This window comes from Takifugu flavidus, chromosome 12 (genome assembly GCF_003711565.1).
Source record: "Takifugu flavidus isolate HTHZ2018 chromosome 12, ASM371156v2, whole genome shotgun sequence".
In the NCBI taxonomy this organism is placed as follows: domain Eukaryota; kingdom Metazoa; phylum Chordata; class Actinopteri; order Tetraodontiformes; family Tetraodontidae; genus Takifugu; species Takifugu flavidus.
In genome coordinates this window covers 7994841-8022820 of record NC_079531.1, presented here as the reverse complement: position 1 = coordinate 8022820, position 27980 = coordinate 7994841, and the positions used below count along the sequence as shown (strand labels likewise).

Here is a 27980-nt window from a genome sequence, read left to right as displayed (position 1 = left end):
TTCCATAGTTCTTCACAGTCCGCGCATCTCCTGCCTCTCTCACTACCGAAGGGAAGTCCGTGCGTAAAGCTTACAGAAGCGGACGCTCTGACAAGCTTTACCTCCAAACTGAAGAAAAAGGTTTATGAAGAATGAAAGGATGACAGTTTGTTGTTTAGAAGAGTTCTGATATATCCTTTTTAGCTGAAGGTCCTCTCTCTTTGGCTCCCTTTGGCGCAGTTTATCCTGACACCATCTACGAAATGCCGCGCACCGGAGTCGCTGCGCCGACTCGGTTTATCCACGGAGAGTAAACAATGTACACGGAAAAACAAGACCACGGGGAGCTAACGGTGGATGTTCTTGGAATTAACAGTCGGTGCCCATAAAAACAAAGATTCAGTCAAACTTATGGCGTGAAGGTAAGAGAATAATTTCCCCCCTCATAATGAAGAACCCAGTAAAACAAAAGCATTTTTATGGTTCGTGGGTTCTAAATATAGCTCGAAACAGATTCCACAAACAGATTTCACTACGCAGGTAGTGTTCGTTATGATCACCTACTTAAAATCAAGGTGATGCAGTTTATTAGATGGCAGACGTCGGTGTAACTTTGATGCTGAATTGATTCATGCCAGACTATTCGCTTCTTCGAAACGCGCGTTTGTAAACGCACGCTTTCAGAACGCGTGTCGGAAGTAGCAAAGGCGACTGTTTACATTATTGATCAGCTGATGCTTATTGGTGTAAAAGTGTCAGCGTGCAAATATCCGGTTTGGTTCGCAGTAATCGGCGCAGCAAACATGGCTCTAAGATTTCAGTTTGGGCGGAATATGGTGTTTGTGTCATTCAGGTGTGAATTCTGCTGAGTTGTCTGTCCACGGGCAGCGCTCCGTGCGCGACCCATCCCGTTTCCTATCAGTACCGAGCGACTTTAGCAAGTTCGCGACAGCTGATGGAACATCCGTGAGAAGTGTCGTGATGTGGATGTGGCAGTTTCCCGTCAGAAAATGTGACAGTGACCTTGTCGGGATTTGAACTTCAGCCCGGCGTCGCTTTTCTCTTAGCTGGAATGGCTCCAGGCCCTGGAACTTTAATGTTTATTTCCTCTCCGGATGTTAACGTTTACTTTCTACTTAACTGTTCATTTGGAAATAACAGCTGTTACGAAGAAACAAAAAAAATCCAAGTGAGCAGCTGTTCGGTAAGCAGGGATGGCTATATGTGCAGTCATGAAATAAAGAGGAAAAGCAATACCAGGTTGTTCATGTCAAGCAAAATATGCAGGAAGAAGAATGATCGGCTCGTTCGGAGACGAAGTGTGGAACACTGGATGCTTCAGTGACATTTTGCGCGTCCTTTGGCTGCATCTGCATACATCTCTGCTCCACCCTGAGGAAAACAGCCTTTCCACGGCTGCCCCATCAAGTGTGACTCTTTGACAGCTTTACTGAATCAACAGCCACGCATTCCGTAGACGCCTTGTGTGCGCAAACACGCGGATCCATTAGAAAAACGCACACATGTGGCCATTGATTGATTTGTGGGGGATTATGCGGGGTTTTAAGCAGGAAAGGAAGATTATTATCGCCTGTAGTGACATTTATATTCAACGCACCGCTCCCGAGAGAGAGAAAAAGAGAGAGAGCATGGATTTACCAAAGTACAAAATCACGGCCTGAATTCAATTACAAACCCAAACAAGTGTTTGTTAATGCAGATATGTGTCTTACTTTCACTTTGTTGATAATTCAAGGTCAGGACTTCAATTTGTGTTGGGCTGAGACCAGTGAAAAGCAGATCAGTTTAGGACCCAATCTACACAATATACCAAAACCAAACAGTCATTTTAGTAAACACGTTTATATTTAGGTGTAAGGTGTTTCATCTTTGAGGGGAAAAAATGATAAAACACTGTAAATAAAAGGCTTTTACAGTTGATTGTCATCTGCCCTGCATTTGCCAACACGTGTAATTTAAGATGCTCCTGAAAAATTCACGAGGATTTGCGCAGTCTTGTGCACACGCAGCGGTGTGAAAGTCGAAGAAACAGCCCATACTAAATGAAAAACTGATCATTGCAGAGCTCAGCTGAGCTTTACATGGATGAATATTATGTGGAGGAAAGGAGGAATGCTTCTATGTTTTCCATGCAAGATTCAAAATTGGACATGCAGTCAAAATTGCACATGAGGTATAAAGGACACGAGTGTCCCCAACACTCCTCTGCTCCTCCTGTAAATGTACATCAAAGGCAGCTCTCCTGTTTCGACGACCAAATCATTTAACTGTATCGGCTTCCTACAAATGTATTGGACTGACCTACATTCTCTCCATCCCTAAACCCGTCCCTGATTGAAACACATCAACACACCGGGGACCGGAGGGCATCCACTGTGATCACTGAAAGTGAGTGGAGAAGCCAATTAGATCCAGCAGCCAATACCAAAGCCTTCAGGATCCGGTTATCCTCCATGTTGCAGCTACACGTGCTAAGAAAGACATGTTAGCCAGTCGCTCCCTCTGTCATTCCCAGTGCTTCTGTGCTACCTATTGATCTCCATTGTTCATATTTAAACATGATGGTGCATTATGTATGGCTAGTAAGCAATACCCTGAACGTCATCAGTAGCTTTCTCTTGCTGTATTGTACAGATTGTTTAAGTGGCAATTATGCTCACACACTTTTATTGTGAGTGCCAGAAATGAAGTGTTACCATATGTGTTCAGCTAAGTGCTGTTACTATACATTTACCAGCTGCTTGCTCGGGCATGTTACAATATGTACAAACCAGGTGACATATTGAGTTTTTTCCTCTCAAAGCAGCCAACATCCAAGATGAGAAGCACTACAGTTTGTGTAGCCAAAACAGATAAATCAGCATTTTCCCAAATCAGCAATTAAAAAAAGACAAACTCTTTTTAATGTGATGCATTGTGAGATTTTGCATTGTGAGCATTTGAGATGGAGACCGTGTGGCTTTCAAATACAGCCGCATGCAAATATACAAAGTGGTTCTGGGCGTTAAAAGCCAGAAGAGACAGGCAGCTCTGCAGCTCTGCCTGGCAATAAATACATGCAAAATGATTGATTTGAAAACACATGCACACACACACACATACATGCACACACTTGAGGTGTGAAATCGTTTTACCTGCAGTTAGACTTCAGTGTCAGAGGACATCAGCCCTGTCTGTGTCTATGTATCTGTGTGTGTGTGTGTGTGTGTGTGTGTGTGTGTGTTTGTATTTGTTACATATTGAGTACAACATTACTCTTTCTACTAGCAAAGTGAGGACAAGTGGGGCCATCTTGGCTGGTCCCCACAACATCAAAGGACTGTTTTAGGGTTCAGATTTGGTTTTAAGGTTGAGGTTAGATGTGGGTTTGGATCAGGGTTAGAGGGTTAGTTGGGATTGGTTAGAGCGTAAGAAGCTGGTTACTGTATTATGTCTATGGAAGACAGAAATATGAGTGTGTGTGTGTGTGTGTGTGTGTGTGTGTGTGTGTGTGTGTGTGTGTGTTTCTCATAGGAGATTTTAATTAGCCATTGCTGTTCACAGCTTTTTATAAATCAACCGTTGTGTCTCAGAAACCGTCTTCCGAATCCACACAGGGTGAACCGAGCCGCGTGGATGAACCCGCCACAGCAGGCATATGATGAACCTAGGGAACAAGAAAGAACAAAGATCATTGGCTAAAGGAAAAACAGACTGGATGAATTGGATCTCTTCCCAGTTGTCTTGCCATGCAGCGCCTTTGGCCTGAAGAATGAAAAATCAACATGGGCACTCCGTTCCGGAATGACTCTATAAATGATTGGGGCAGGTAGGAGGAATTCCAAGCACCTGAAGGAAAACAAATCCACAGCGCTACAGGAAGAGCTTCTCTCTGTTTACAATTCTCAATTTTTCAAAGGCCAAAATCTGAAAGGTCGTTGGGAGATGAAGTGAGTTGACTCGTGAGTCATGTTGGACACCTTTTTTTTCCAACTTCTGTTGACCGCCAAATTAAAGTCAAGGTTTTCCTAAAGAGACATTCAGTGTTTTCCCTGACATTTTCCTCAAGTCTGAGACTCTTTTGTTTGCTGAACAAAGTGAACATGGAGCCTCTCATCAGTATAACCTTTGGTACCAGCGTTGATGAATTGTTGCCCATGGTCAGGCTTTCTTCGCCAATGGTTATCTCTAAATGAACACAGCTTTAAAATAATTAGTGGTGGAGTCTTTACAAATCAAAAGAATGTGAGTTTTCTATGCTTTTAGACAAAATTCTGAGGAGATTCCATTACCCAATACTCCCACAGTGCAGATTAAACCTGCACCATCAGCCACAGGTTAAGGTATCATAAAATAGCAAGGTTGCTCCCATTATTCTGAAGAAAGACATTTATTTAGTTTTTAAAGTGTAGCTTTTAAATTTGATTAAATTTCTCCAAACGTTTCTGCCCCTTTGTTCAAATGTAAGCTTTGCTAAATCATATTATAAACGGGATCGATCGCATCGTTTTGGAAAACTGAGTCCAATTTCAGTGGCTGGATCATCTGAATGAAGAAATCATTTAGATAGAAGCATTCAGCCAAAGAGAAGGAGTCTGCAATATCCCAGAAAGTATCAGCTCTATCAGTCTAGAAAGGGGTACACAATCATTTCTGAGGCTCCGGGAGTCCAGTGAACCACAGAGAGAATGATTATCCGCAAATGGAGGAAACTTGGAACGGTGACGGACGGCCTCAAGAGCGGCTTCCCATCATAATGGCATCAAGAGCTCTTCAGCAACTGGTCCCAGATGACAAAAAGGAACCCAGAACCACATGTAAAGAACAGCAGGTTTCGCCTGAGAAATACTGAAGTGAACCTCCATGACAGTAATAGGTCCATCATGGTGGTGGTGGTGGTGGTGGTGGTGTGGGGCTTCAGGACCTGGATCACCTGCTTTGATAGATAAATAAATGAGGCTCTCTAGCAGAAGATCAGAATAAGGCCTCTAGCGGGTGCACTCAGGGTCTGCAGGAGGACAATGGGCCAAAACCCCGAGTCTGTGGCTGCTCATATGCAAGGCTCGCTGCCAGCTATCCCAGACGCTCCACGGCAACCATTGCCTTCAGTTAACGTAATGATCACTTAAAGGCTGCATTTTAGGCTCACTCATGTATATAGCAGCACAAAGTCCAGCCATGTGAATCACTTTGACATATTCTGTTCAGCCTCTTTACTGGGAGAAGAATATCTCTTAGACTAGTCCTGCTGTCCTTTTGAAAAATTCTGAAGATAAAAGTCTTTTGAGAATTCTGCTGGCTGCCTCCAAGATAAGTCGCCTTTAAAGTTCCCCAAAGTCAACCGGCTAAAAACTGTCTGTTGGAGTTTTATTTTGTTCACTTTTTCTATTCAATTTAAAAGCAAACCCCGACTGTTTGATTGCTTACAGCACTTCCTGATCTGAACCATAATAGCCAGGACTGTATCTCCATGCCAGGCAACCATGGCAACCCAAACTCTGACAGTCAAGAATGAAGAATCATTAAAGTAGTTACAGTTGTTACCCTCTAATAACTGGTGACGTGTCAGAAAACTTTGTGGTCCAGCCTGTGCTGCTGCTTGTTGTGACTGTTCCTGTCCATTGCCATGACTACAGGAGAAAAACCCAACATCATGTACATAGAACAACCAAGTTAGGCAAGAAATATTCACAGGCGATGATAATTATTGTGGAGTTGTTACAATGTAGATGTTATAACTGCTGGAAATGAAGGCAGCTGTGCATCTTTTAGGTTTTCTTATTTGTCTCCGCTCTTAATTTATGTGATGGAAGCAGCAGACGGTGGTTTATGAATGAATCAGGATGGAGGGACATGCAGCAGCAGCAGGTGTATCAATATGGGCTCAGATGGTGTCACAAGTTGTGTGTGTGTGTGCGTGTGTGTGTGCACGTGCACCTCTGCATCTATTCCTTTGTGTGTGTTTACATACGTACGCATATGTGTGTGTTTGTGCATGTGCACCGCTGCATCTATTCCTTTGTGTGTGTTCAAGCGCGCGTGTGTGTGTGTGAGTGTGTGTGTGTGTGTGTGCACGTGCACCTCTGCATCTATTCCTTTGCGTGTGTTCACGTGTGTGTGTTTACATACGTACGCATATGTGTGTGTGTTTGTGCATGTGCACCGCTGCATCTATTCCTTTGTGAGTGTTCATGCGTGTGTTTGCGTGCGTACGTGTGTGTGTGTGTGTGTGTGTGTGTGTGTGTGTGTGCACGTGCACCTCTGCATCTATTCCTTTGTGTGTGTTCACGTGTGTGTGTTTACCTACGTACGCATATGTGTGTGTGTTTGTGCATGTGCACCGCTGCATCTATTCCTTTGTGAGTGTTCATGCGTGTGTTTGCGTGCGTACGTGTGTGTGTGTGTGTGTGTGTGTGTGTGTTTGCGCGATGCCTAATGGTGAATCAGCCAGTGTGCAGCATGCTGCCTCACTAGAGACACGACTGGTTGTTAGGCTTGAGCTTACCTGCAACCTAATGAGAGCGTTAAAGGGCTGGATCCACCAAACTCCTCCTCCTCCTCCTCATCCTCCTCATCCTCCTCATCCTCCCCCAACTCTTTCAGCCGGTTGCAGCTCTACCATTGCTTTCCCCTGACAGCTTGATTTGAGTACAGATAATGCCTGCGATTCCCTGTCTAATAAACTTTGCTTCCCACTATTAATAACGCAGGTGCATTGGGAAAAGGCCTTTTGCATTATGGGTGTCACTTCTCCTCAGTCATTGCTTTGTGACCCCACCCCCACCCCCCCAGTCTTGTCTTGAGGTTGCCTTGATGTTTGGCTTTCTCCTCGTCTTTTGACAGTAATCCCTCGATGAGCAGCTCCCCGTCAGTGGAAGCTCCGACCTCTAAAGTGTTGCAATTTATTGCACGTGCCAATCAAATGAATGACCCCCCCCACACACACACACACACACACACACACACACACGCCTTCCTCCTCCATTGTGCAAACTTTTGCTTCTGCTTCCCAGTTCCAGCAGCATGAACAGATCCTGGCTCCCTTTCATCTGCCACATTGAGCCAATATTTCCACATCTCACTGCAGTAAACTGAGTCTACCTCTAATCACACAGATGTGACGTCAGTGTGCTGTGTTGAAGTCATAGCTGCACACACCCTCTGCAGGATGTGACGGCATACTACTGCCGTGGGGGGGTGGGCAGCCATCGACTTTAACAGCACGGGTGATTTTTAGCATGGCAACTAAGAGGGCCGGCAGATAGAAAACTCATTAGGATGAAGACAAAGATCAGATGGCCAAATCAAACACTCTAATAGTATTGACAGAGAGCCATCAGCTTAAGGTTCACTTCCTCTCCAGCTTAGAGGAAGATTTTACGCCGCAAGAAAAGAATGACACACCAAATGTGTCTCTCCAGCCTTTATTAGCACACACTAATAACTCATTTTGCGTTTGCGCCTGGGTGCGATTAGCATGCCGAAACTAGCAAAAGGCTGAAACATCCGTCAAAATCTCGAAATGCGCACAGGGGAGGGTTAGGAATGGAAGTGACACTTGCAAGGAATTCCTTTTTCAGTTATATTCTAACAGTGTTTCTAAAGCACATCTGCAATAAATGGTAAAATACAGTTGCATGAGGCTCACGAGTGTCAACATTTTCTTGAAAGAGAAACCCGTCTTGCGCCTGACTCCAATTCAAACATCCTCACTTGTGTAGCTTATCTGTTTTTTGGGGGTGGACTCGAGGGAGCCAGGCAGTCTGCAGCAAAAAGCCTTGTCACTAGTGTGGAAATCCAGGGGAGCTAGATAATGCCTGTCGCTTTTAGAGATCACTGCCGGGGTCACCTGGGAATAAGAGTTTGTGGTTAGACATAAGACTGAGAGATTGTGGGTAGAGAGAGAGGTTGTGCTATTTAAGGTTTATATCCAGGATAGGTCAAATGCTCACAATTCACCAGTATACGTTGTTGGCTCTTACATTGCCTAACTGGAGAACCGATGAGAGCTAAATCTCCAGCTGCTGGTGTTTGTGATCCGCTGACATGAACCACGGCGCATCACTTACATGCTACATCGACAGCTTTTTCCAAATTGCAGTGTTTATGGACTACTATTTGATTAACAACTGTAGCAAAATGATGCTAAACCTGAGTGACCCTAATCCTCTTTCTAACAGAGGGGGGAACGCTGTATAAAAAGTAACTTTAAAAATGCAGCAGTTCTTCTTAATGGTTAAATGCTTCCATTCTCAAAGATTATATTTCTTGATATTTTTGGATTGATGTGTCTTTCCAGCTCCATTTTCATCGCTAGCTTTGTGCAGCTTATACTATATCAACGAACTATGTCACACTTTCAGGATTTTATCATATCCACCGGAAGAATTTGCACAATTATATATAGAAAGAAGAGTATTAGTCATCAGAAAATGATAATGTGGAAAGGGGGTTTAAAGAGTCCTAATCAGCACCTCCCAGGGCCAACATCATGCTTCACCAAAAAATGCATAATCCAAAGCAGAAAGGAGCCAAAATGAAGGGTTTGAGGAAAGATTAGGAAACCACCTCTGTCCAAGTGGAACAAACATGATGGATTAAGGCCTCAACTAACAGCCACCTTGAAAATATATAAATATGTAACACATTCTGACCCTTACTCCGGCAGCTCTTTGTGTGATGGGGGTGAGGATTGTCTCCAAGGTAACAAATGCTGGGACTTCCAGCCACTAGCTTTTGCATGACAGGAACCTAATTGAAATCTAGCCGCGGTTCACTCTTAAACTATTGTCTTAAAGTTGTTATATTTGCCAAAAGCATGCACTATTGTTTCCTAGCAATACAAAATATCTGAATTGCCAGAGCCAAAATAAATGACACACATTCCCTCTTTATTAGTCGAGTAAACGGTGCCGCGGGGGCAGCAGATTTTTTGTATAATTTTAGCATTGCTTTGTCTCCGGTACATCTGTCTAAACAAATCGCGAGTGCCCTCCGGGTTGATTCGCATTCTGGTTGTGATTGTAAACTCTGCTTTGAAGCTAAAGTTCCAGTTGTGTGCTGGGCGACTGTGTCGGTGCGTAGGAACGCACAACTTCTGAGATAAGAGAACGATAAATGTGATCGTTTGTCTGCAATCGCACTTTCAAAAAAAACTGTTTTGCACAAGAATAGAAATTTGGCAGCTAACTGCTGTGAAGCTCATTTTGTTTAATGTCTACGTTAGTTATCTTTCTCTTCATACTCCAACGTTAGTTATCTTTCTCTTCATACTCCAACGTAAGCTGAAACAATGGCTCCTAATGGCCCACTAACAGCTCTGTGAAGAGACAATCTTTATCTTCTGCATTTGTACAGTACAGGTTTCTCTGAATTAAAGTTTTATACTTCACTTTTCTTGCCTCATTAATAGTTTTATGGCTCAAATTGACACGTAATATTGTCCACCTGCGTACAGCGTGTCCTCTCACCCCAGGTGGGGTCACAGGTACAGCTGCAGGATGATAAAAACGTGTCAAATCTGTCGCTGTGGCTCAAAGATAGAGGCCCAGCTTTGGAGCAGCTGAGAGGCTCGGTGATTTGCAGCGTCAGGGTTTAGTTATCTCCATGTCAAATGTAGCTCATCTCACCTCGCATCCTTAAACCAAACACTTCTGACTGTTTTTTAGGCACAGTAAGCAGCTCAAAGTCAATCATTTGGTGTCACGGCTACCTGAAATCCCTCTGTTTCAGCTTGTGTTTGTTTTTTCTCTGTCAAATCAACCCAGCGCTTGCTCAGGTATGTTTCTTTAACTTTATTGACCTTATGTCTTGCCGCTGACTGTTTTACCTGTGACTTAATCGCTTTGTGGACTCAGTCTCGCCACTTTGAACCAAGGCGAAGTGGCTCGATCTCTGTAGCTTTTCAACCCTTGATGATGCAAGAGTGTATCGATCCACAAATGAAATCAAATGCTGCTGAGGCTCCTGCACAGTACGACATTTTAGATCCAACTACCTCTGTGCCTGCAAGCTGCATGCATTCCACCCTAACTACCCACAATTTAAAGAAACATACATCTCTAATGAGTAAGAAACGGTTCAGTTGCTTCTTGTTCTATTGTGCATTATTAAGTCATTTGCAATATTTTGGATTGAGGAGCACACCCTACAGGAAGGTTCAACAAAGCTGCCTCACCCTGTAGAGTATTTCATTGGAGTACAATCCAAAATTACCCACAATGCAGCTTCCAGTCTTCTTGGCTGTGAAGCTTTGCATACCTAGAGGTAGGGAAGTTCTGCCCTTCTCCTCTGTCGACCCTCTGATGTTTGGATGTTGGTGGACAGACATTCTAAGATTTGTTTGGGCTCAGGTCAAAGATCTGGCTGGAACACTCAGACATCCACAGAGCTGTTGCTAAACCGGTCCTTTGTGGTCCAGGCTATTTGTTCAGGCTGTTGTTGGGAAGTTTAATATTCAGGCCAGTCTGAACTCCTGACTGCTTTGCATCATGTTTGCAAATAGTTCATTGAAAAACCAATTTTTCTTTACTTCACATTTACTGGAACTCTCCCATTCCCATCAGTCATGCATTACTAATCCAGGAAACTTTTCATTTCTTCAAATAAACTGTAGCTTCTTGGCTTTATTAGTGAAGCAGTGGGTTTTCTCTCTTGCACAGCAGGAGAAGGAGCACCTCAAAGAACAACCAGCTAGATAAGTTTTTGACTAATGGCAGCATGTCCACAAAGTTATACAGTTGTGCACGGAGATGAGAAAGTGGGTTAGATCTGAGCTAACAGAGAGTTGGTTTGATTTGTCTGTCCTTTTTTCCTCAAGATATTCTATTGATTTATTGCATTGGAGGGATTCCTTTGGGGGAAGAACTGAACTTTAAAGAATGAGCAATTCTGGCAGAGGGTTCACATGGGGGCAGCTTTTAAACGGTTCATGTTTTTTCTAATTTGTTTATCCTCCGGACTCAGAAACAGCGTTGAGAGGCCCAACAAATACACAAAGACAGTGGAAATTCTAATTACCAAAACATCATTATCAGCCTGACAACATGTCTTTAACGGCCATGCATGCGTTTCATAGAACCGCTTTTGTTCATTTGAGCAACAAAGAGAATCCACAAAGATTAGACAAAACACCAAAAGCAAATCTATTTTGCATTCTGTCTCTAAGTGATGGTTTTCATGGCCATTTTCAAACATCAAAAAGCATTTTCAGATATCTACTCAGTACGATCCTGCGCTGCACCCCCACAGTGGAGGAAAAGGCTTTATTAAAGTCAGGTTTTGTCTTTAAAGAACAGCAAAAGAATTAGATGCACCAGCGGGTCAACTTCTTCCAGCAGTATGAGATACAGTAAAGGGGAAACAGAGTGGGCAAATAAATGGGATTAGACAGCATAGGGCATCTACGGGGCGAACAGGGAGCGTTCTGCCTCAGAGCACTGCTTGTATCTTTACAGGAACAATCATCCTCCTTGTCTTCTCTCCCCTCCTGCTGGTTCCTCTATATCCCTTCTGTGTGAGCGGAGGCTTTCTTCTGCCCTCCTCTGGTAACTTTTGTCATCAATTAAACCGTTAAGCCTGTCGACTGTCCCTGACAAACTCTGTGAGCTAAAGTCGCTCAATGGTGCACGTAAAGTACATGGTCTTTGACTGCGGCTGTGCTTTGTGTCCCGTAATAGTATCTCTATTTAGCTTTATTTAACCCTGAATCACACACAACTGACCTGACAGCAAAATCTGAGCCAAAACAGGCAGGATATTATAAAAGCCATAATTGAATCGGTGCCGCAGGAGATAATTTCTTGGGTAGCAAAAGACAATGTCAAGAATTTAGCTCTGTGCATCACCTGAGTATTTGAGAATACTTCAAGACCAGCTTTAAGACCAGCGGCTACTACGGAAGAAAGGGAGACAAAAGAAGCGAGGGTGCTTGCCAGGACTCGCCTTTTAAAAGAAAACCAGTTAAGTGCCCTTTATGTACAGTGTGCTGAGCAGAAGGAGCACAGATGGCCTCGCGTTGCTCAAGCATCATCACTTTAACCTCAGGACAAAGATTCGCTGTTTCGCCCGTCTGGGGTCGTCTAATGTAGCAGAATATTACTGGTCAGTGTAGACAGTGACCTTTGCAGCAAATAAAGGGTTTCAAAGTCTGTTCATTGTTGAGAATAGCTCCTATTGCTCTTATCATTAGTTATTATTTACTTTTTAGAAAAAATATCTATTTTTTTTCTTTTTTGTTGTTAAATGCTTTTGTCATCACTTCCAAAAATGTTTGATGGTAACATTGTAGAATCTATACATTTCTTGATGGTGATCAGGTTGAAATATCACCAGAGCTGAAATCTGTTGTGCAGATTTTAGCTCTGGTGAACGTTCTTTGATACTTTTGATACTGAGCAACTGACAGCATGTTTGTTTGATTTTTAGGGAAAATGTAGGGGCAGGACTTTCATTGATGGCAGATTATAGTTTTTCTCAACACAACATTTCTACCCTAATATTAATTAGCAACAAGTATTCGTTTTTCAAGTATATTTACTTGTATTTTTTGGTCATAAATCCTCCATCACAGTCACCAGATTGCTCCCTGGCTCTTTTTTTCTGCTATCACTGATGCACAAAAGACACATCAAGTCTGTTCTGATAGGCTGCTTCATTTTATCCTGCACAATGCTGCTAATTAAGGGCCTGTCTGTCAGGAAAGGACGGCTCCTCCGTTTTCCTTGACGGTAATGAAACTGCCGGGTTGAGTAGTCAAAAACTGTTTTGGTATGCTTTCTCTATACCCACCCACTCCTCCAGCACCTGGATGTGCATCTGCTAAGGAAGTGCGGTTGGGTAGCACCTGCTGATCCGCTTGCAGCTTTAACATCAAAGATCTCTGTGGGTGAAAAATGGAAGACTCTGATGTGTAGGGAAGTTGCATGTATCGTAGCGTATATACAAAGACTATCGAAATAAACCCCTTGAAACAGAACTCAGTTAAGTTTTCAAAATGTAATAAATCTGAGCATAACTGGGAATAATGATTATTCGATAGACTGGCAACATAATGTCATCATGCTGGCAGTAGTGCACGAGTGGGTGTGATGAGATGATGAGTAGATATAGTTCATGTCATCCCAGTCATGTGTGATTTAGCCTCACTGCAAGATAGTGTGGGGTGATTGTCAACACATGTAGCATACTGCCCGTTCCTGTTGATCTGGCTGATGCGGTGACATCCTGCGGCACACGTGCACAGAGGCGGAATCCTTTCATGCCTTGACGGTGCTCCAGCGTTCCATCCGTAACGATCGCCTCAGCAAGACGATAAAACAACGATACACTCTTCCTGTTATCGAGCAGCAGAGCAAATGAAATACCCAAGTACCCAAGTATGATTGTTATATATGAAAAGCATCCAAACATCCACGGTACATTGAACCCGGCTTTGGCCCCGTGTTGTGTTCTGCAGGGCCCGTTCTTGGCCGTCATCACTCACAGCTAATGGATGTCTTTACCCAGTATGCCTACAATGACAGCATCTTCGATAACGGGACGTGGAGCGCCAATGAGACGACTAAAGACGAGACCCACCCTTACAACTACTATGCCATGCTGCTCACCCTGCTCATCTTCGTCATTGTCTTCGGCAACGTGCTGGTGTGCATGGCCGTATCCAGGGAGAAGGCCCTGCAGACCACCACCAACTACCTGATAGTCAGCCTGGCTGTCGCCGACCTCCTGGTGGCCACGCTGGTCATGCCCTGGGTCGTCTATTTGGAGGTAATGTGCGCACATACACACACACACACATTAACGCATTTGCTCTTTGTTCATACTAGAAAAGAACGAACACAAAGCAGCTGATGAGCTGTGGAGCTGATGCTATTCCTGAGCATGTGCCTATTTTCTCTCTCTTCATTCCTTAGAAGAGAATAAAAGGAAAGAAAAATAATGGCGCTATAAGACGACGAAGGAGTATGTGGAGTTATGTGTATTACTCTCTCCACTTCAAAAAGAGCATAAGTTTTTGTTGCATTTAGAGGGGAAAATTGTAAAACACCACACAGCACAGTGTCGAAAGACAGACATCAGTATTTCCAGTGCACTCTTCATCAGCCTTGACGTGTTCATTTCTATGGTGTCAGGTGATACGAGTCAATAGCACAAACATGTAAGACGCAAATCCGATAGCTTCACGCGTGCGTTGGGCTCTTGGTGGAAAATCAGGTCTGTCAGGAAGAAAACTCTTTTTACATATTTCTGTTGAGCCCACGTTGTTCTGATGAATTTGTTGTAGAGTTCAAAACTTGTACAACTTGACAAGGAAGAGTTTCTAATCCACCGGCTCAATAACAGGCAGGAAGTCTTCATCCCCTGGCTCCTGTTCGTTCCTTCAGTCAGTCTGCTCATTTATTCCCAACAACTCTTAAGGTCAGGCAGCAATCTCCGTCTATGGGCGCACTAATGCCCCCATGTCCCGGTGAATTATGATGATTATCCCTCCGATCGGATTACAGTGTGTACATCCATCGTTGCTACGCTGCACTGGGAGGTGATTTGTCACCCCTGAACTGCAACTTTATTAGTTTAAGAGGACTTGCTTTCTTTCCTGCCACATCTGTGGTAGATTCCTGTATTTATTACTATTACACGCACCAGCAAAGTGCAGAGCAGCTGATGAATTGACACATGACAGTTGTAGTCAGTGATACAGGACCTTTACTGGCCGACGGTTGCAGGAATTTCTATATGGAACAGGAATATAGTTAAGCCCCGCTGATCAGTAGCTGCAGCTGCTAATGCTGCGGATGCAGTGCCATGACAACGGGTCAATTTTATTATCCGCAAAGCAAAAGTACAGCTTACGCTGTGCGGAAGTTTCTGTGGCTCAGACAGCGCAGACCGGCGCTCACATCTATGTGGTCATTTTGTCCAATCAGTACATAATATTGGGCTTCTGAAAAGTAAATAAATTCCCCTAAGAATGGGAATGACTGGGGTTTCCAGCAATGTGAGAAGTATAATATGGATTTCGCGTAATTATAGACGTTTGCCTGCTTATTTTAGAAAAGCTTGAATTTTCTCATTAACAAAATGACTCGGCTATTGTTTCGCTAAGATCCTTGGAATTGATTATGAGACGAGACGAGGTTTCCATGTGAAAGAAACAGACTGCAACATCTGTCAGGAAATGACTGCTACCTGAAGAGGAACATGTTTAAAATAAACTTTACACCATTAATCTCCACATTTAGATTCATTAAAATCGATTAAGAATTGATTCATCTCAAAAGAATTGTTTTGTTTTGTTTTTTGCTGTGACGCAACGACAGGACAATGTTGCCCTTTAGCATTAAATCCTGAATTAAGATGAAATACCGCACCTTCCTGTCAGACATGACTGATCTTTACAGCAACAATATGATAAAAACGAGGAACTCCTGGTACCAACAATCCGAGATAAAGAGCGTACCGAGGGCAGCGTGGGAATATTATCTGTATCATAGTCACGTCTGTCTCTGTAGGTGTTGAACAGATAATGATAATCGATGATAACGTGTTTTTTCACTCAGGTTTCATCGTGGATTAAGTGCAGATGAAATATAGCTGAAAACCAAACACGACATAGATTATTATAATTTTAACCTTTTCCTGCATCAGTTGGGGTTCTGCTGCTCCTGCTTCAGAGGTTAATGGCTAAAAATGTCTTCTCAATGTTACTCAGTAGACCATCAATCATTAGCTCTTGACGATATCTTTAATTTGAGATTGTTGTCTGTGCAAATGTCCACTGTATTGGTCCATTTGCAACCGTGGCAACAAAAGCAGAAAATGGCCTTCAAATGGTGTCACTATATGGAGAATTAGCAGTAACAGTAATAATGGTGGTGGAAGCATATCGGATTCAATTTTTACCCATTTTAAGGGAATTATGTACTTTAAATCACCTCTGCAAATGGAATCAGAATTTAATCTTGAGTTGCACAAGAGCTGTGATACAAAATTGACACCTGAAATTGGGGAAATAGAGAGAATATAGGAGAGGGAAGTGTGAAACTCTCACTGGGAGCATAGTTCTGCTGTTAAAGGCAATTTACTCTGAATAAAAAGCGTTTCGGCCCCGACGTGAACGGACCAGTGCAGCGTTGCACCATCCCCCAACAGACCCTGGCGACATAAAGGAATCTCTTACCCTTTCCTGTGTGACGGGGAGTGAAGGGGGGGACAGATGCAGTGTCAGACAGGGTGGGCGGGAGTGGACGTGTCAGAGCATCACTGATGATCTTTCTTGGTGGGGTCTGACAAGATGAGACGGAAACAGAGGAAGACGAATACATCTGAATCACGACTTCAGCTGAAGGCTGCAGACTCGAGAGCACGCTGACAGCGTTTGGTGTTAATCAGCTGTGTTCACACGCGCACTCGTGTCAGTGACGTCACAAAAGGTGCTGAGCCACTCCATCTACATGTAATGTGAGTTTGCATTTCCACTGAAATACATGTAATACATACATGCATACTGTGTATAATGGCGGGGTTTAAAGCCATATTTATATTTAAAAAGATTTTATTGTTAAAAAATATAAACAGCAAACAAATTTGAATTTTGTTGGATATTAAACATGAAGTAGAGGTTTCTTCATCTGCTAAAAGCTGATTAAAATGTTAAATAATCTATTAAATCTTATTTAAATAATAAAAAGAAACCTTTAATTATCGCAAGGCCTCATCCGTCATCATGGCTCCTAGTTCTTCTTCCACTGTTACCTTCTTTCATCCATCTATGCAACATCTACCACTTTAGCTCTTAGCGGGATCACAGGGAGGCTTTGAGCCTATCTCAGCTGCCTTTGGGCGAGGGGTGGGGTACATCCTGTTTTGGTATTAGTTTCCAGCTTCCGATAGTTCCAATCCAGTCCTAGTTGATCCATCATCCAGCTGGGTTAAATGCCCTACCAAGTAGAAAACCAGGAACTAGATCCCAGGTGAGAGCTGTTGCTGACCTGGTAGGAAGGAAAACCTGGCAGGGCTTACCGCTGGTAGGACTGGGTTAATGAGCCCCATCTTGTCCCTTTTGATGTTACATTAGTATTCAAATTGTAGTGGTTTTACTGTGTGTGTTTTTTTCCCAACTATTCTTCCATTTCTTTTTTCTTCTAATCTCTGTGATTTCCTATGTAGATGTATTATAAGCAGCCAGTTCCTATAGCAGGAATATATATAATAATTCTGCTTTATCTTGCGAAAGGACATCAAGTGCTGTGTTGACTGTCACTATAAGCTGCCATTTGATGGAGTTTTTCTCTCGTAGGTGGTGGGAGAGTGGCGCTTTAGCAAGATCCACTGTGACATCTTTGTCACTCTGGATGTGATGATGTGTACTGCCAGCATCCTCAATCTCTGTGCCATCAGCATTGATCGGTGAGTTCACAGGTTGTTTGTCCTCCCTGTCATGCTTCCTGCATGGATTTTTTAATGGAAGTCTTTATCTTCTGAATAACAGAAGTAACCTGCTACCCTTAAATTGCAGCACGGTCGAGGCATTGCACGAGGCATGCACGCACAAACCCTGAACACACCCTTTTTCTGCATGACTAGCTACATTTTCAGTGTTTTCTTTGTTTCCCTCCATTCGTTTTCTAACATTAATATTATACAATAACCCTTTTTTTTAAAAATATCTTGTTGTGTTTTCAATCCTGAGTGATGAATCTTTTCCAGCTAAAGCCGTAAATCAATCAAAGCAAGAATGCAGCCGGACAAATCAATTTGCTGAAATGCTAATATGTCGTGTAGCCTTTTGAACCAATTTATCAGGTCTAGGGTGAAAAAAAAAATCTCACTCTGAATCTCAATTTCAGAATGACTTCTGCCACACAGATTGAAAAGGGAATCTGTGGGCATTTCATGTAAATAACTCATTTAAAATATCACTTCTTGGTCCTTGTGCAATGAATTTTAATGTTATCTCTGGTCAGTGTTAGTTATTCAGCAGATGTACTATAAAGAGGAAAAAGCAGCTTTAAACTTCAAGGAAAGTGCCATAAACGCTGCATATGTGGCAGAAATACATAAATTACACAGCTATTTAAGGAAGCAAACCCCTGGATTTTTACACAGGACTTTCTTGTCCCGGTTTCATCACCATATCCAAAAATAATTACAGGAATGATTAATGGCAGCATCTCGGTAAACTTATGCCCGGGTAATGGTGGAACGGTACCGGTCTGAAGGGCCCGAAAGCTCAACCTTTCAGCAGAAAGTAGATGGAATTAATGCTACAAGCTATGACTGTGGAGAAGCTGTGTGGAAGAAATTTCTCATATTTCCACCTTGATTTCATTGCACTTGATTTTCCGCTTGACTGCATTTTCCATTTTACATCCACACACGACATAAATATTCACCGCGGTCACAGTTTACCTGGTGCCCAAGCGATTGAATCAGGATGCAAATGTCTCTCACATGTGGCGAAAACAACCTTATTGGTGAGTGTTGGTGTGTCTTCCATAAAGCAATAAGCGACAAATGTAATATTTACATGTTATTTATGGACCTGCTTGTGCGCATAGCCTGTGAAAAGTGGGTCAGGACCACGTTGTCTGTGCCGCCGATGCTGATTTAGAAAAGTTCTAAGCTGAAAAGCTCCGTTCTGTTTTTGTTCCTATTCAACACCAAGTGATGATTAAAAAGACCAGCCTTAACAGCTGCTCACGTTCTTTTTATAGAAGAAGCACATAAAGCAAAGACAGCGTGACTTTTGTGTGGGAGGTGATGTGAGTGTACACTTGCCAAATGCAGTTTAACAGAACTCCAATTATGTTGCCAAAAGCAGATTGTTTTGAGTGGACCCAGAGGACACTTCCCCATTAAGCTTTCACTCACAACAGGTCGTAGAATATTTCAGAGGACAGTGATGACAGTGCAAGCAGGTTGACACATTTGGACAAATGCTACTTTTAGCTTTAGCTTTATTACATGAAGACCAGTTTGATAACGAGAGGAAATTTGCTCTTCAGCAAACTATTGCTGCAGCTCACAGAGATCCATTCAGCTCTAAACAACTCTCATTTCAGCAGTGTCAATTACAGAGAAAAGCTCCTCCAACCCCACAAAAATGGGGAAGTTTTAATGAATTTTTATCCATTCACCCGTTTCTAAGTGCGCCGTTATCACAATGAGGCCATTAGTGGCGCTGACCTCTACTTTGACCTTTTTAAATGTAATGGCAAAGTGTTTTTTTCAGCGTCAACAAGTCCTCTTGACCTGTTTCATGCAAGGCAAAGGTTTGTTGGTTGGCTATCAGCTGAAGCTCTCATCGCTGTTGTTCAATGTGAAAAACATGCCGGAAATGTTGGATTTTTTATTTTTTCCTTGCTCACTGCGAGGGCGTCGGTGCCAGGTTATGTGTGGAAAAACACAGACGCACTTTTAATAAAATGCTGTCGTTAATGAATCCTCAAGCAAAAACATGCACAAACACGTGGCGCTATCATACGCATGAATTGGGCCGCAGCCAGATTTAGGTTTGTGAGGATCATCCATGAAATCTCTGAAACGTGTGAAAAAGTTAATATTTATACCTTTATAAAGGCTATAAACGCGACCCACATTTATTCAAAAGGGCAAATTTGCTGGATGGAACCTCGTCAGCCTTGATTTTCACACAGGTGATTAAGGTCTTTGGAGCAGAAAATGACAAATGGGTGTCTGAACATTTCATCGTCTGTCAGGCTCCTCGGGGTCGTGTCCCATTATCACTTCTTTAATACTATTATCTTAATCTGCCCTCCCAATGACAATACAGTCAGCTCTGACTTTGTGGTAACCAGATGTGACAAAAGGCAGAGACGCTTGTTGCGTTCAGGCGCGAACCCTCCACCTGCTCTCCCACGTAAAGCCAGGAGGTCGTAAATCTTGACACCATGACCAATAATAACTGCTCTGCTCCGCTGCAAAGATATTTTGGCCAATGAAATGCCAACCAGAGCTCTTCCACCTTTATTAAATGTCAAAGCTCAATGTGTAGTGGGCACTTACTGATCATTTTAATGGCTTTGTCAATGACTCTCTGCAAACATTTTGAGTAAAATGTTGTAGAACTCTCGCTATCAAGGCTATAACAACAAAATATTAAAACTGTACAATAGGCTGCATGGACAGCTGTAATCTGAGGAACTGCATGTTTGTTTCAAAGCCAAATCACTAAATATCAAACAGTACATTCAAATTATGCTGGTTTTAATAATAATATAACCTTTGTTTGCTTTGAATGACCAAACAAAGGATGTTGGTCATTTGACCTTAGTCTTCTCTTCAATGGTATCATCACTAGCTGAAGTCATGAAAAAAACATAAGACAGCCAATTTTCTACTTCCCCATAACACTGTGTTTTCATCTCCCCGTTGTGTCTCATCTAGCCTTAAATTCAAGCGTGCAGCCTCTGTGCAGCCAAGTGCACATCCAGCCCCCCAATTGGACTGGATGTGCACTTGGTTGTACATCCACAGCATGTGGACCCAAATGCAAACATTCGGCGAAAGATCATTTTTTCTTGTCCTTAACTTAGTGCAGTGGGTTCTATTCTCAGCCAGCCAAAGGCAGCTTTGTTCTATTCTCACACTTACAAAGGAAGCAGGATGGATGTGCGGGCCATTGTGAGCAGCGTTGCATTTGCTGATGTTCATGATCAGCTAATCAGGTTAACGAACGCAGCAAGGTTAAATGATTAGATCATACCCGTAAGAGAAGAGCAACATTCCCCTCCTTTAATCCTTTAGCCATCTTTTAGGGCCGGTCCACCGCAGGACAGGGTCTGATCGGGGACGACAATTCCTGGTTTGGATCACTCATTAACTCGTTTGATTCTGGATCATTGAGGCCGGCTGTATTTTTCCTATGTCGTTATTTATTTTTGTTTGTTTGTGACGACCCCTCTTCCCTCTTTACAGTTACACAGCGGTTGCCATGCCGATGCTGTACAACACACGCTACAGCTCCAGGAGACGGGTCACCGTCATGATCTCGGTGGTGTGGGTGCTGTCCTTCGCCATATCATGTCCTCTGTTGTTTGGCCTCAATAACACAGGTGAGACGGCAATGAGAGACACGTCTGCTGTTTTTGTTTAGTGATGCACTCACGGTACGCTCGGGTGTATAAACAGCCCTGTAAACACATGTCTATACTTAAAATTACTCGAATGTGCCCATTTTTATGTTCATGGGGTTTACCAATCTGCTTTGCACTTGCAGAAATTGATTAGCAGTTGCCAAATCACCAATAAACTTTAGGACCAACTGTTATGTTTGATGTTTAAGAGAGCCCTGATCCTTTTGTGTTTATTTCACAAAGCCACTGCTCACTGAACAGAGGATTAGAGCTGAATGCTGGCGAGATTCTCAGATTAATGGATCGAGGTTTTTGTCAGACTCATTGATGACCGGCTGGTGTGGCTCACCTCCTGTCACGTTTGGGCTCAACCTTTAGCGCTGATTCAAAAGGGACCCAAGTCTTTGGTTTCAAGATCTTCTCAAAGACTTTAGAACGAACACTTCTGCACCAACAGTGTGTTGTTAAATGCAACGATAGGTTCAGGAACCATCAAAAAGTTGGAATAGAAGTATTTTGCGAACATGATAAAGACGGTCAAAAAATGATTAAATATGAATAACTGCTTATACGTTTGTAAAGAAAGTCAAACTTTTTATTGAAATTTTACATAGTGATGGAAGAAAAAGTGCAGTTGGAAATATTCACGCGCTATCTGCTCGTCTTCACAGCAACTCGTGACCAGTCCCTCTGTTTCATCGCCAATCCAGCCTTTGTGGTGTACTCCTCCATCGTGTCCTTCTATGTTCCTTTCATCGTCACCCTGCTGGTGTACGTACAGATTTACGTGGTCCTGAGGAAGCGCAGGAAACGCGTCAACACCAAACCCAAACAGCGGCTCTGTCAGGCCGCTGATCCTGATATCCCCACTTCGCTGAAGGTCAGTCTCTGCCGTGTTTGTTGAGCCCACATTGCACAAAGAAAATGTTCCTCAAGATTCTGCTTTTTTCCACTCGTCGGGGTCGGATTAGTGAAGCTCAGCACACCCTCACACAGAAAACTTCGCCTCCAACTGGATTTAAATACCTAAATCCCATCAGCGCGTGGCGTTAGCCTTGTTCGCCACAGAGAAACCTGCAGACTCAGTTTTATTTCTTTACGAACCTTTAATCAATGACGTTCTCGAACCAATTGGAGGGCTTTTGAACGGGTATTATGTTACGTAGCACCCTACTGTAAAGAGCCAAACGCAGACAGGAAGGTAATTGATTTTCACTGAAAAACACAATGAGCGCACAATAGATTAAAGGTCAACACTCTGCTGAACATGAAGCAATCTTTGCATTCCTGCTCCTATTATCTAAACTGCCGTCATAAATGCCTTCACTTAGAAGACCAATTTTAATCTTCATCTCGGGTCTGCCGGCACGTTGCAGTAAGATGCTTCCAGTCTTTAGTTACGTTGGCCTGTGAACGACCTTCCTGCTTTTGTGCTTATTGACTTTACTGCAACAATATGTAACGCTATGGGCGCACACAGGAACCCGAGTAGAACGCTCCCGAGACAGCGTCATGAATTACTCATGTTCATGCATGTACGGGCTTTGTACATGGCTATAAATTTAGGTCCAAGGAAGGACAGCATCGACAAGAGCCCATAAAAACCTAATGGGGCAGAATGTAAACAGAGGCGTTGTTCAATAAAAAAAAGGTAATTAAGTCAAAAGGTGTTGGTTTATCAGATTTACCTGAACATGTCTTCACCAGAATAATCCTGACAGATTATTTGCACGAATTTACGGACTGAAGCAAACAGATGAGGGTTGAAAGAGAAAGGAGTGATAAGGTTGAATAAAAGAGAGCATCAAAATTTGATGTGGAGCGGCATCGTGACTCATGAGTCTGGATTCCAGAAAATTAAAAAAAGGAGAACAGACAAAGGACGGTTAGTGTCGTATTTTTGTGTTTTAGGCAAGATGTCTGTGTAGATTCTTTTAGGCAGTTTTCCACAGTTTAAAATGGGGGGGGTCTAACTGTAATTTCCCCAAGGTGACACAAGTTTTCTACAATGAATGATAGACAGTCTCGCCATGTTAGCTCACTGCGGCGGTAGATGCTAAACAGCCTCCTGTGCTGGCGCCTGACAAAGCCTCAATTGACCCCGTAGGACAGCGGGGACCTTAGTGTAGAGAGCCTGTTCATCATCTGTGCTTTGACTTTGGAACCTGCCCTTGCTGACGACACTTTTTGTTTTTTAAATGTCAGGATAAGTGCACTCATCCAGAGGATGTGAGGTTGTGCACCATGATTGTGAAGTCTAATGGGAGTTTTCCTGTCAACAAAAAGAAAGTGGTGAGTGCTCTTATTTTTTTTCTGCCGCCTTTTAAAAATCGTCTTCACTCGTGCTGGTCGTCTGTCGATTGTGTCAAATGTGAACATTTTTCGGGCATGTTTATTTATTTGGTTTGGAGAATCAAAAATAAAATACTGACAGTAGATTTCCAACTATGTTTAATAACTTACTTTTGAAGGACTTTGTTAGTTCACTGAGGAATGGCAATCATTGTTGTTGTGGATGCTTCCATGTTCTGTTTGTGGAACAACCGATTGGAAGCTCTGGCACCATTTCCCAGGCAGCACCAGTAGGCAATGATGGAACCCAGGAGGATGAGGCTGAAGGTGGCTGTGGTGAGGACTCCAGAAGTAGAGTTGTTAACCATCAGCAAGCCACAATGGCAAACACACAGAGTGGTTTTTAACTGCTTCCTCGCCTACAAGGGTGAGAACTGGAATGAGTTATGGGTGCCGAGGCCCATGCTGACATCCAGGCTGATACGTTTCCTGCTTAGATTCACAGAGCACGCCGCAGGTGTGAGCAGTGACATTACATGGATGTTTCATCAGGTACAGTTTCTGCCTGAAGATGAAGCGCTACTTTTTCTGGGGAGACCTGACTAGAGGAGCAACACGCAGCATTTATTAATGGCAAGGGCTCTGGCTTAGAAGCAAGTGCAGCCCTCGCTATGCTACATTCATGCTGCAGAAGCACAGATTAAATCTCAGCCAGCCAGAGGAGGACTCCTGCGTGGTTTTGGATCATTGTTGTTGTGCCGGCAGCACCTATATAAAAGGCAGTTGGACAACAAACTGATTGCTTCCTAATGTTTAGGTGGGGTTTAGCTCACAGGGGACTACGAATGTGCCTGAAGTATTCAGCCCATCTCACAAAGGCGTTGTGGTCAGATAATGGTTAAGTTGCATTCTTTTGCAAGAATGCTATTCATGTCCCTCGCAGGATGAGCACCGAGCTGTCAGCAGCCTCAGTATTTGCTGTGCTGCGTCAGAGAGAGTGAAGTTTATTTGTATGCCAGGAAAGGCAGAGGTAGGCTTCATGACAGCACATTCACCACTGGACAAGCCCTTGTGTGTCACAATGGGGATCCACAGATGTTAACTGGTGGCCAGTGATATCACTGCTGGTGTGCGTGGAGCCACGTACGAATCTCGGGTAAGCTCTAGAGCCACATTTTCCAACAAGTCCCTGCAGATCCAGAATGAGTGCCAGATAGAGACAGCTGCACTGCATCCAGGTGCCGTCGCCATGGTTGTGGAGCCACGGCTCCCAGGAGCACCGTTGCCTCATTAGCATCACCACCAACCAAAGTCAAGTCAGGACAGGAAATCTGAGGGTGAACAACTAACGTTTCACCTGCTCGTGCTGTTCCAGCTGATCCAGAGAGTATATCAGACAATTAGGCCGGGCAAATTTGGGAGCAGCTGTGGTGAAGGACTGGGTGTTTGTCGCGTCAGCTTTAGCGGACACTAGTAGTGTTTCTACCAGTCTTGATGGAACACAAACTATCTCAGATGAATTTTCCAATTTGCATCCAATTCTTATTCCTTAATAAGTGTGTTGCGTGTGCACACATGTGTGCTCAGAAACATGTAAATTGATGTTATATTTGTTCGGTTAATCTATGCACAGAATTGAAGCAGTAGTAAAGAGTCACAGACTCTTGCATGTTTGTAATCGCAGGCCATAATGTAATGTTGATACATTATAGTCACGTACTGTAGCTGATCACACATATTTACACCTGATTACATATTAAAAAATGTACGGTTGCTCCACATTAGCCACAAATTCCCACCCTGCTGAAGAAATGCGTTGTTAAGATAGCTATTTCGAGGCATGCTCATTCAATTCTACTCCAATTCGACCCTAAGGAAACAACTAGAGTATCAAGAAAATATATTTATTACTCTGAGGATAGTGTCCAACAAAAATGAGATTAATCTAAATTCTCTTCTCTCTCTAAAGAACATTCTTTATTGTCCAGTAAACCCATGGGAAATAACTTCAAATGGGAAATTCATTAAAATAAATTAACTGAAATCAAATTTACAATGGTTGCAGATATTCATTAAAGACAGCGTGAACGAAGTAGAAGGTCTGGAGCTGGACGAACTGAACTACAGTGGCGGCAGCCACAAGCAGCCACCACCACAGCAACAGCCGCGCGCCCTCGGAGACACACCGGCCACCAGCCACCAGCTCCTGATGTCCACAAAAGCCAATGCCAGCCCCACATCCACGCCCCCCACGCCCCCTGAGGAGGGCCAGAGAACAGAGAAAAATGGAGATCCGACCAAGGAGGCCCAGGGAAATCCAGCTCCTGTTGTGGCCCTGCGGAACGGCAAGACTCAGACCTCCCTGAAGACCTTGAGTAAGAGGAAGATCTCCCAGCAGAAGGAGAAGAAGGCCACTCAGATGTTAGCTATCGTCCTCGGTAAGGCTGTTCCCTTCCTCTCCCTCGTTTATAAAAACAGATTTGTCACCACCTCTGAGGGTGAACAGTAATTTTATTACCAAAAAAACCCCAATCTGAATATGCAAATTAGGCAAGACAAATCAGTGGGGGAAATTTAAATGTTGTTTTATGACTCACGAGTCGCCTTTTTGGGCAGCCATCTTGGGTCCTCTTTAGTCTGCCTGTGTTTATGTTTTAATCATGATGACAAGTCTCAAAACAGGGTTTGGAAACCAGGCAGGCACTGATGCGACAACGGGAAATAATCGTTTTGTGCCTGTTGCATTTTAGTGGTGCATTTAGATCGGTTTTAATTCATGGAAACATTGACGATAAACAACATTTAATGCACCAAAAAACATTTAATTATTTTTTTAAAAAGCATTCTTAATGGGACCCCGTTGGACAAGAACTACTTTCTAGCCTGTGAAATGAATTTTGCTACATTATTGAAGAGCAAAGACAAGCATAAAGAACTACAGGGATTTGATTTAATGTCAGTGCTCACAACTCCACAAAAGAAACACAAAACCTGTGTCAAGATGTTCCATAGGGCAAAGAGTCAAGAGAAGAGCTCATCAAAAGACGCAAGGCATAAAAATAATTCAAAATATGGTTTAAAAAAATCATTAAAGCAACAAAGAAAGTGGTTTAGAGAGGCAGAAGATGGAGAAAACTATCCTAGGAAGAGCAGCACAGACAGATTTACAAGCTCAATTTAAGCTAACTGCATCTGGTGCTCAGAGTGCAGGTTCTTTACATGAGCGAGGTGGAGACAGCAGGTGAGAGAACAGGTGGCAACAACCAGAACAATCAGGAAAGAAGAAGAGACGAAGCCAAGACAAGCAAATATAACATCCTCCGGAAGGCTCAGGGAGCTTGACTGAATCGATGGAACAGTGAATCTTCACATCAGCTCGCTCTAATATTTGAACGAAACGGATGACCTTTGATTTTAATTTGACTAATCAACAATCTTAGCAGAAATAATGTGTTTTCACGGCCCGTCTTTCTTCTGAAATCCTTTGCTTCTCTTCCTCTCTCCCCCTCAGGTGTCTTCATCATATGCTGGCTGCCATTTTTCATTACCCATATCTTGAACACCCACTGCACAAGATGTAAGGTTCCTGCTGAGATGTATAACGCCTTCACTTGGCTGGGCTACGTGAATAGTGCCGTGAATCCCATCATTTACACCACCTTCAACGTGGAGTTCAGGAAGGCGTTCATTAAGATTTTGCACTGCTGAAATGCGGCAGGGCTCGTCCGAGTGAGACCTCGCTTCTGGCAAATACCTCATCCTGTTAAGGAAAATGCACCACACGGCAAAAAGATGCTTTCCTGAAGAGGCGGCGGCGAGTGGCGGCGAGATGTCCTTTTTCTTTGGAAGCTATGCTGGCTGTCGATGTGAATTTCATTTTTCTTTGGTGGGGTTCATATCAGTGAATGTAAAACAAGAGAAGTCTGTACTGATGCCCCATTTCACAGAGAAAAGTCCAACATTGTTCTCTGAAAAAATTGTGCTAGCCACATACGGAGCCATCTGTGTAAATGACACATGCAAACGGCTATTTATTGTGTGTGTACCTTTACGTTTCGATGATGATAATATCTTTCAGATGGTAGATATCGAGTCAGTGTTTATTGCAGTGTTAAAACAACTATATGAGCTCTTATTCTTAAAACTTATCAAAGCTAAAACGATCGGTGTGCGTGTGTGTGCGCGTGTGTATGTGTTGAAAACGAAAGGCTTTAATTGCTGTATAGTGTCGCTATATCAATACACATATTTTCAATTTTATAAAAAAGAATAATATAATATTGATCTTATTGCTATTTGCTGTACATAGGTTTTCTTAATGCATTAATTGTGATCATATGCCTGCTATGGAAATGTGGTGCATGCCTCACTCTCCCTCCCTTCGATGTCTCATAAAATGTATGTTTAAGAATCAATAATAAACTGTGTTATGAGACGCTGCCAGGTGCCAGATGTACTGTATATCAGTATTAGTCTTGTGTGCACACAGACACCTCAGGAAAAAGAAAAAGTTGCATTCAGTCTCGCAGACCAGCTCTGGAAACAGCTCCCGGGGGTCTTTACTGAGTAACAATGAGGCAAACTAGCCACAAAAGAAATAATTACAGTCCA

The 27980-nt window shown here is 43.1% G+C and overlaps 1 protein-coding gene across 4 annotated transcripts; it reads left to right on the top strand.

Moving 5' to 3' along the window:
* On the top strand, window positions 1-27809 carry drd2a (dopamine receptor D2a). Of its 4 annotated transcripts, XM_057049916.1 has the most exons (9): window positions 1-120; window positions 220-401; window positions 13436-13746; window positions 17279-17388; window positions 20920-21056; window positions 21749-21957; window positions 23283-23369; window positions 25435-25807; window positions 26881-27809. In XM_057049916.1, the coding sequence occupies exons 3-9, from the start codon at window positions 13468-13470 to the stop codon at window positions 27075-27077; spliced, it is 1392 nt and encodes a 463-aa protein (XP_056905896.1). In that variant the 5' UTR covers window positions 1-120; window positions 220-401; window positions 13436-13467; the 3' UTR covers window positions 27078-27809. The 4 variants fall into 4 exon arrangements, with proteins under 4 accessions (XP_056905896.1, XP_056905895.1, XP_056905898.1 ...); XM_057049915.1 differs by having other exon boundaries at window positions 13-401; XM_057049918.1 differs by having other exon boundaries at window positions 14-401; window positions 13486-13746.
* Window positions 27810-27980: the final 171 nt, after the last annotated feature.

Coding starts and splice junctions, on each gene's coding strand:
- drd2a (XM_057049916.1), top strand. CDS start 13,468: ATGGATGTCTTTACCCAGTATGCCTACAATGACAGCATCTTCGATAAC. Junction 21,057..21,748: donor GTTTGGCCTCAATAACACAG/GTGAGACGGCAA, acceptor TCGTCTTCACAG/CAACTCGTGACCAGTCCCTC. Junction 23,370..25,434: donor CTGTCAACAAAAAGAAAGTG/GTGAGTGCTCTT, acceptor CAATGGTTGCAG/ATATTCATTAAAGACAGCGT.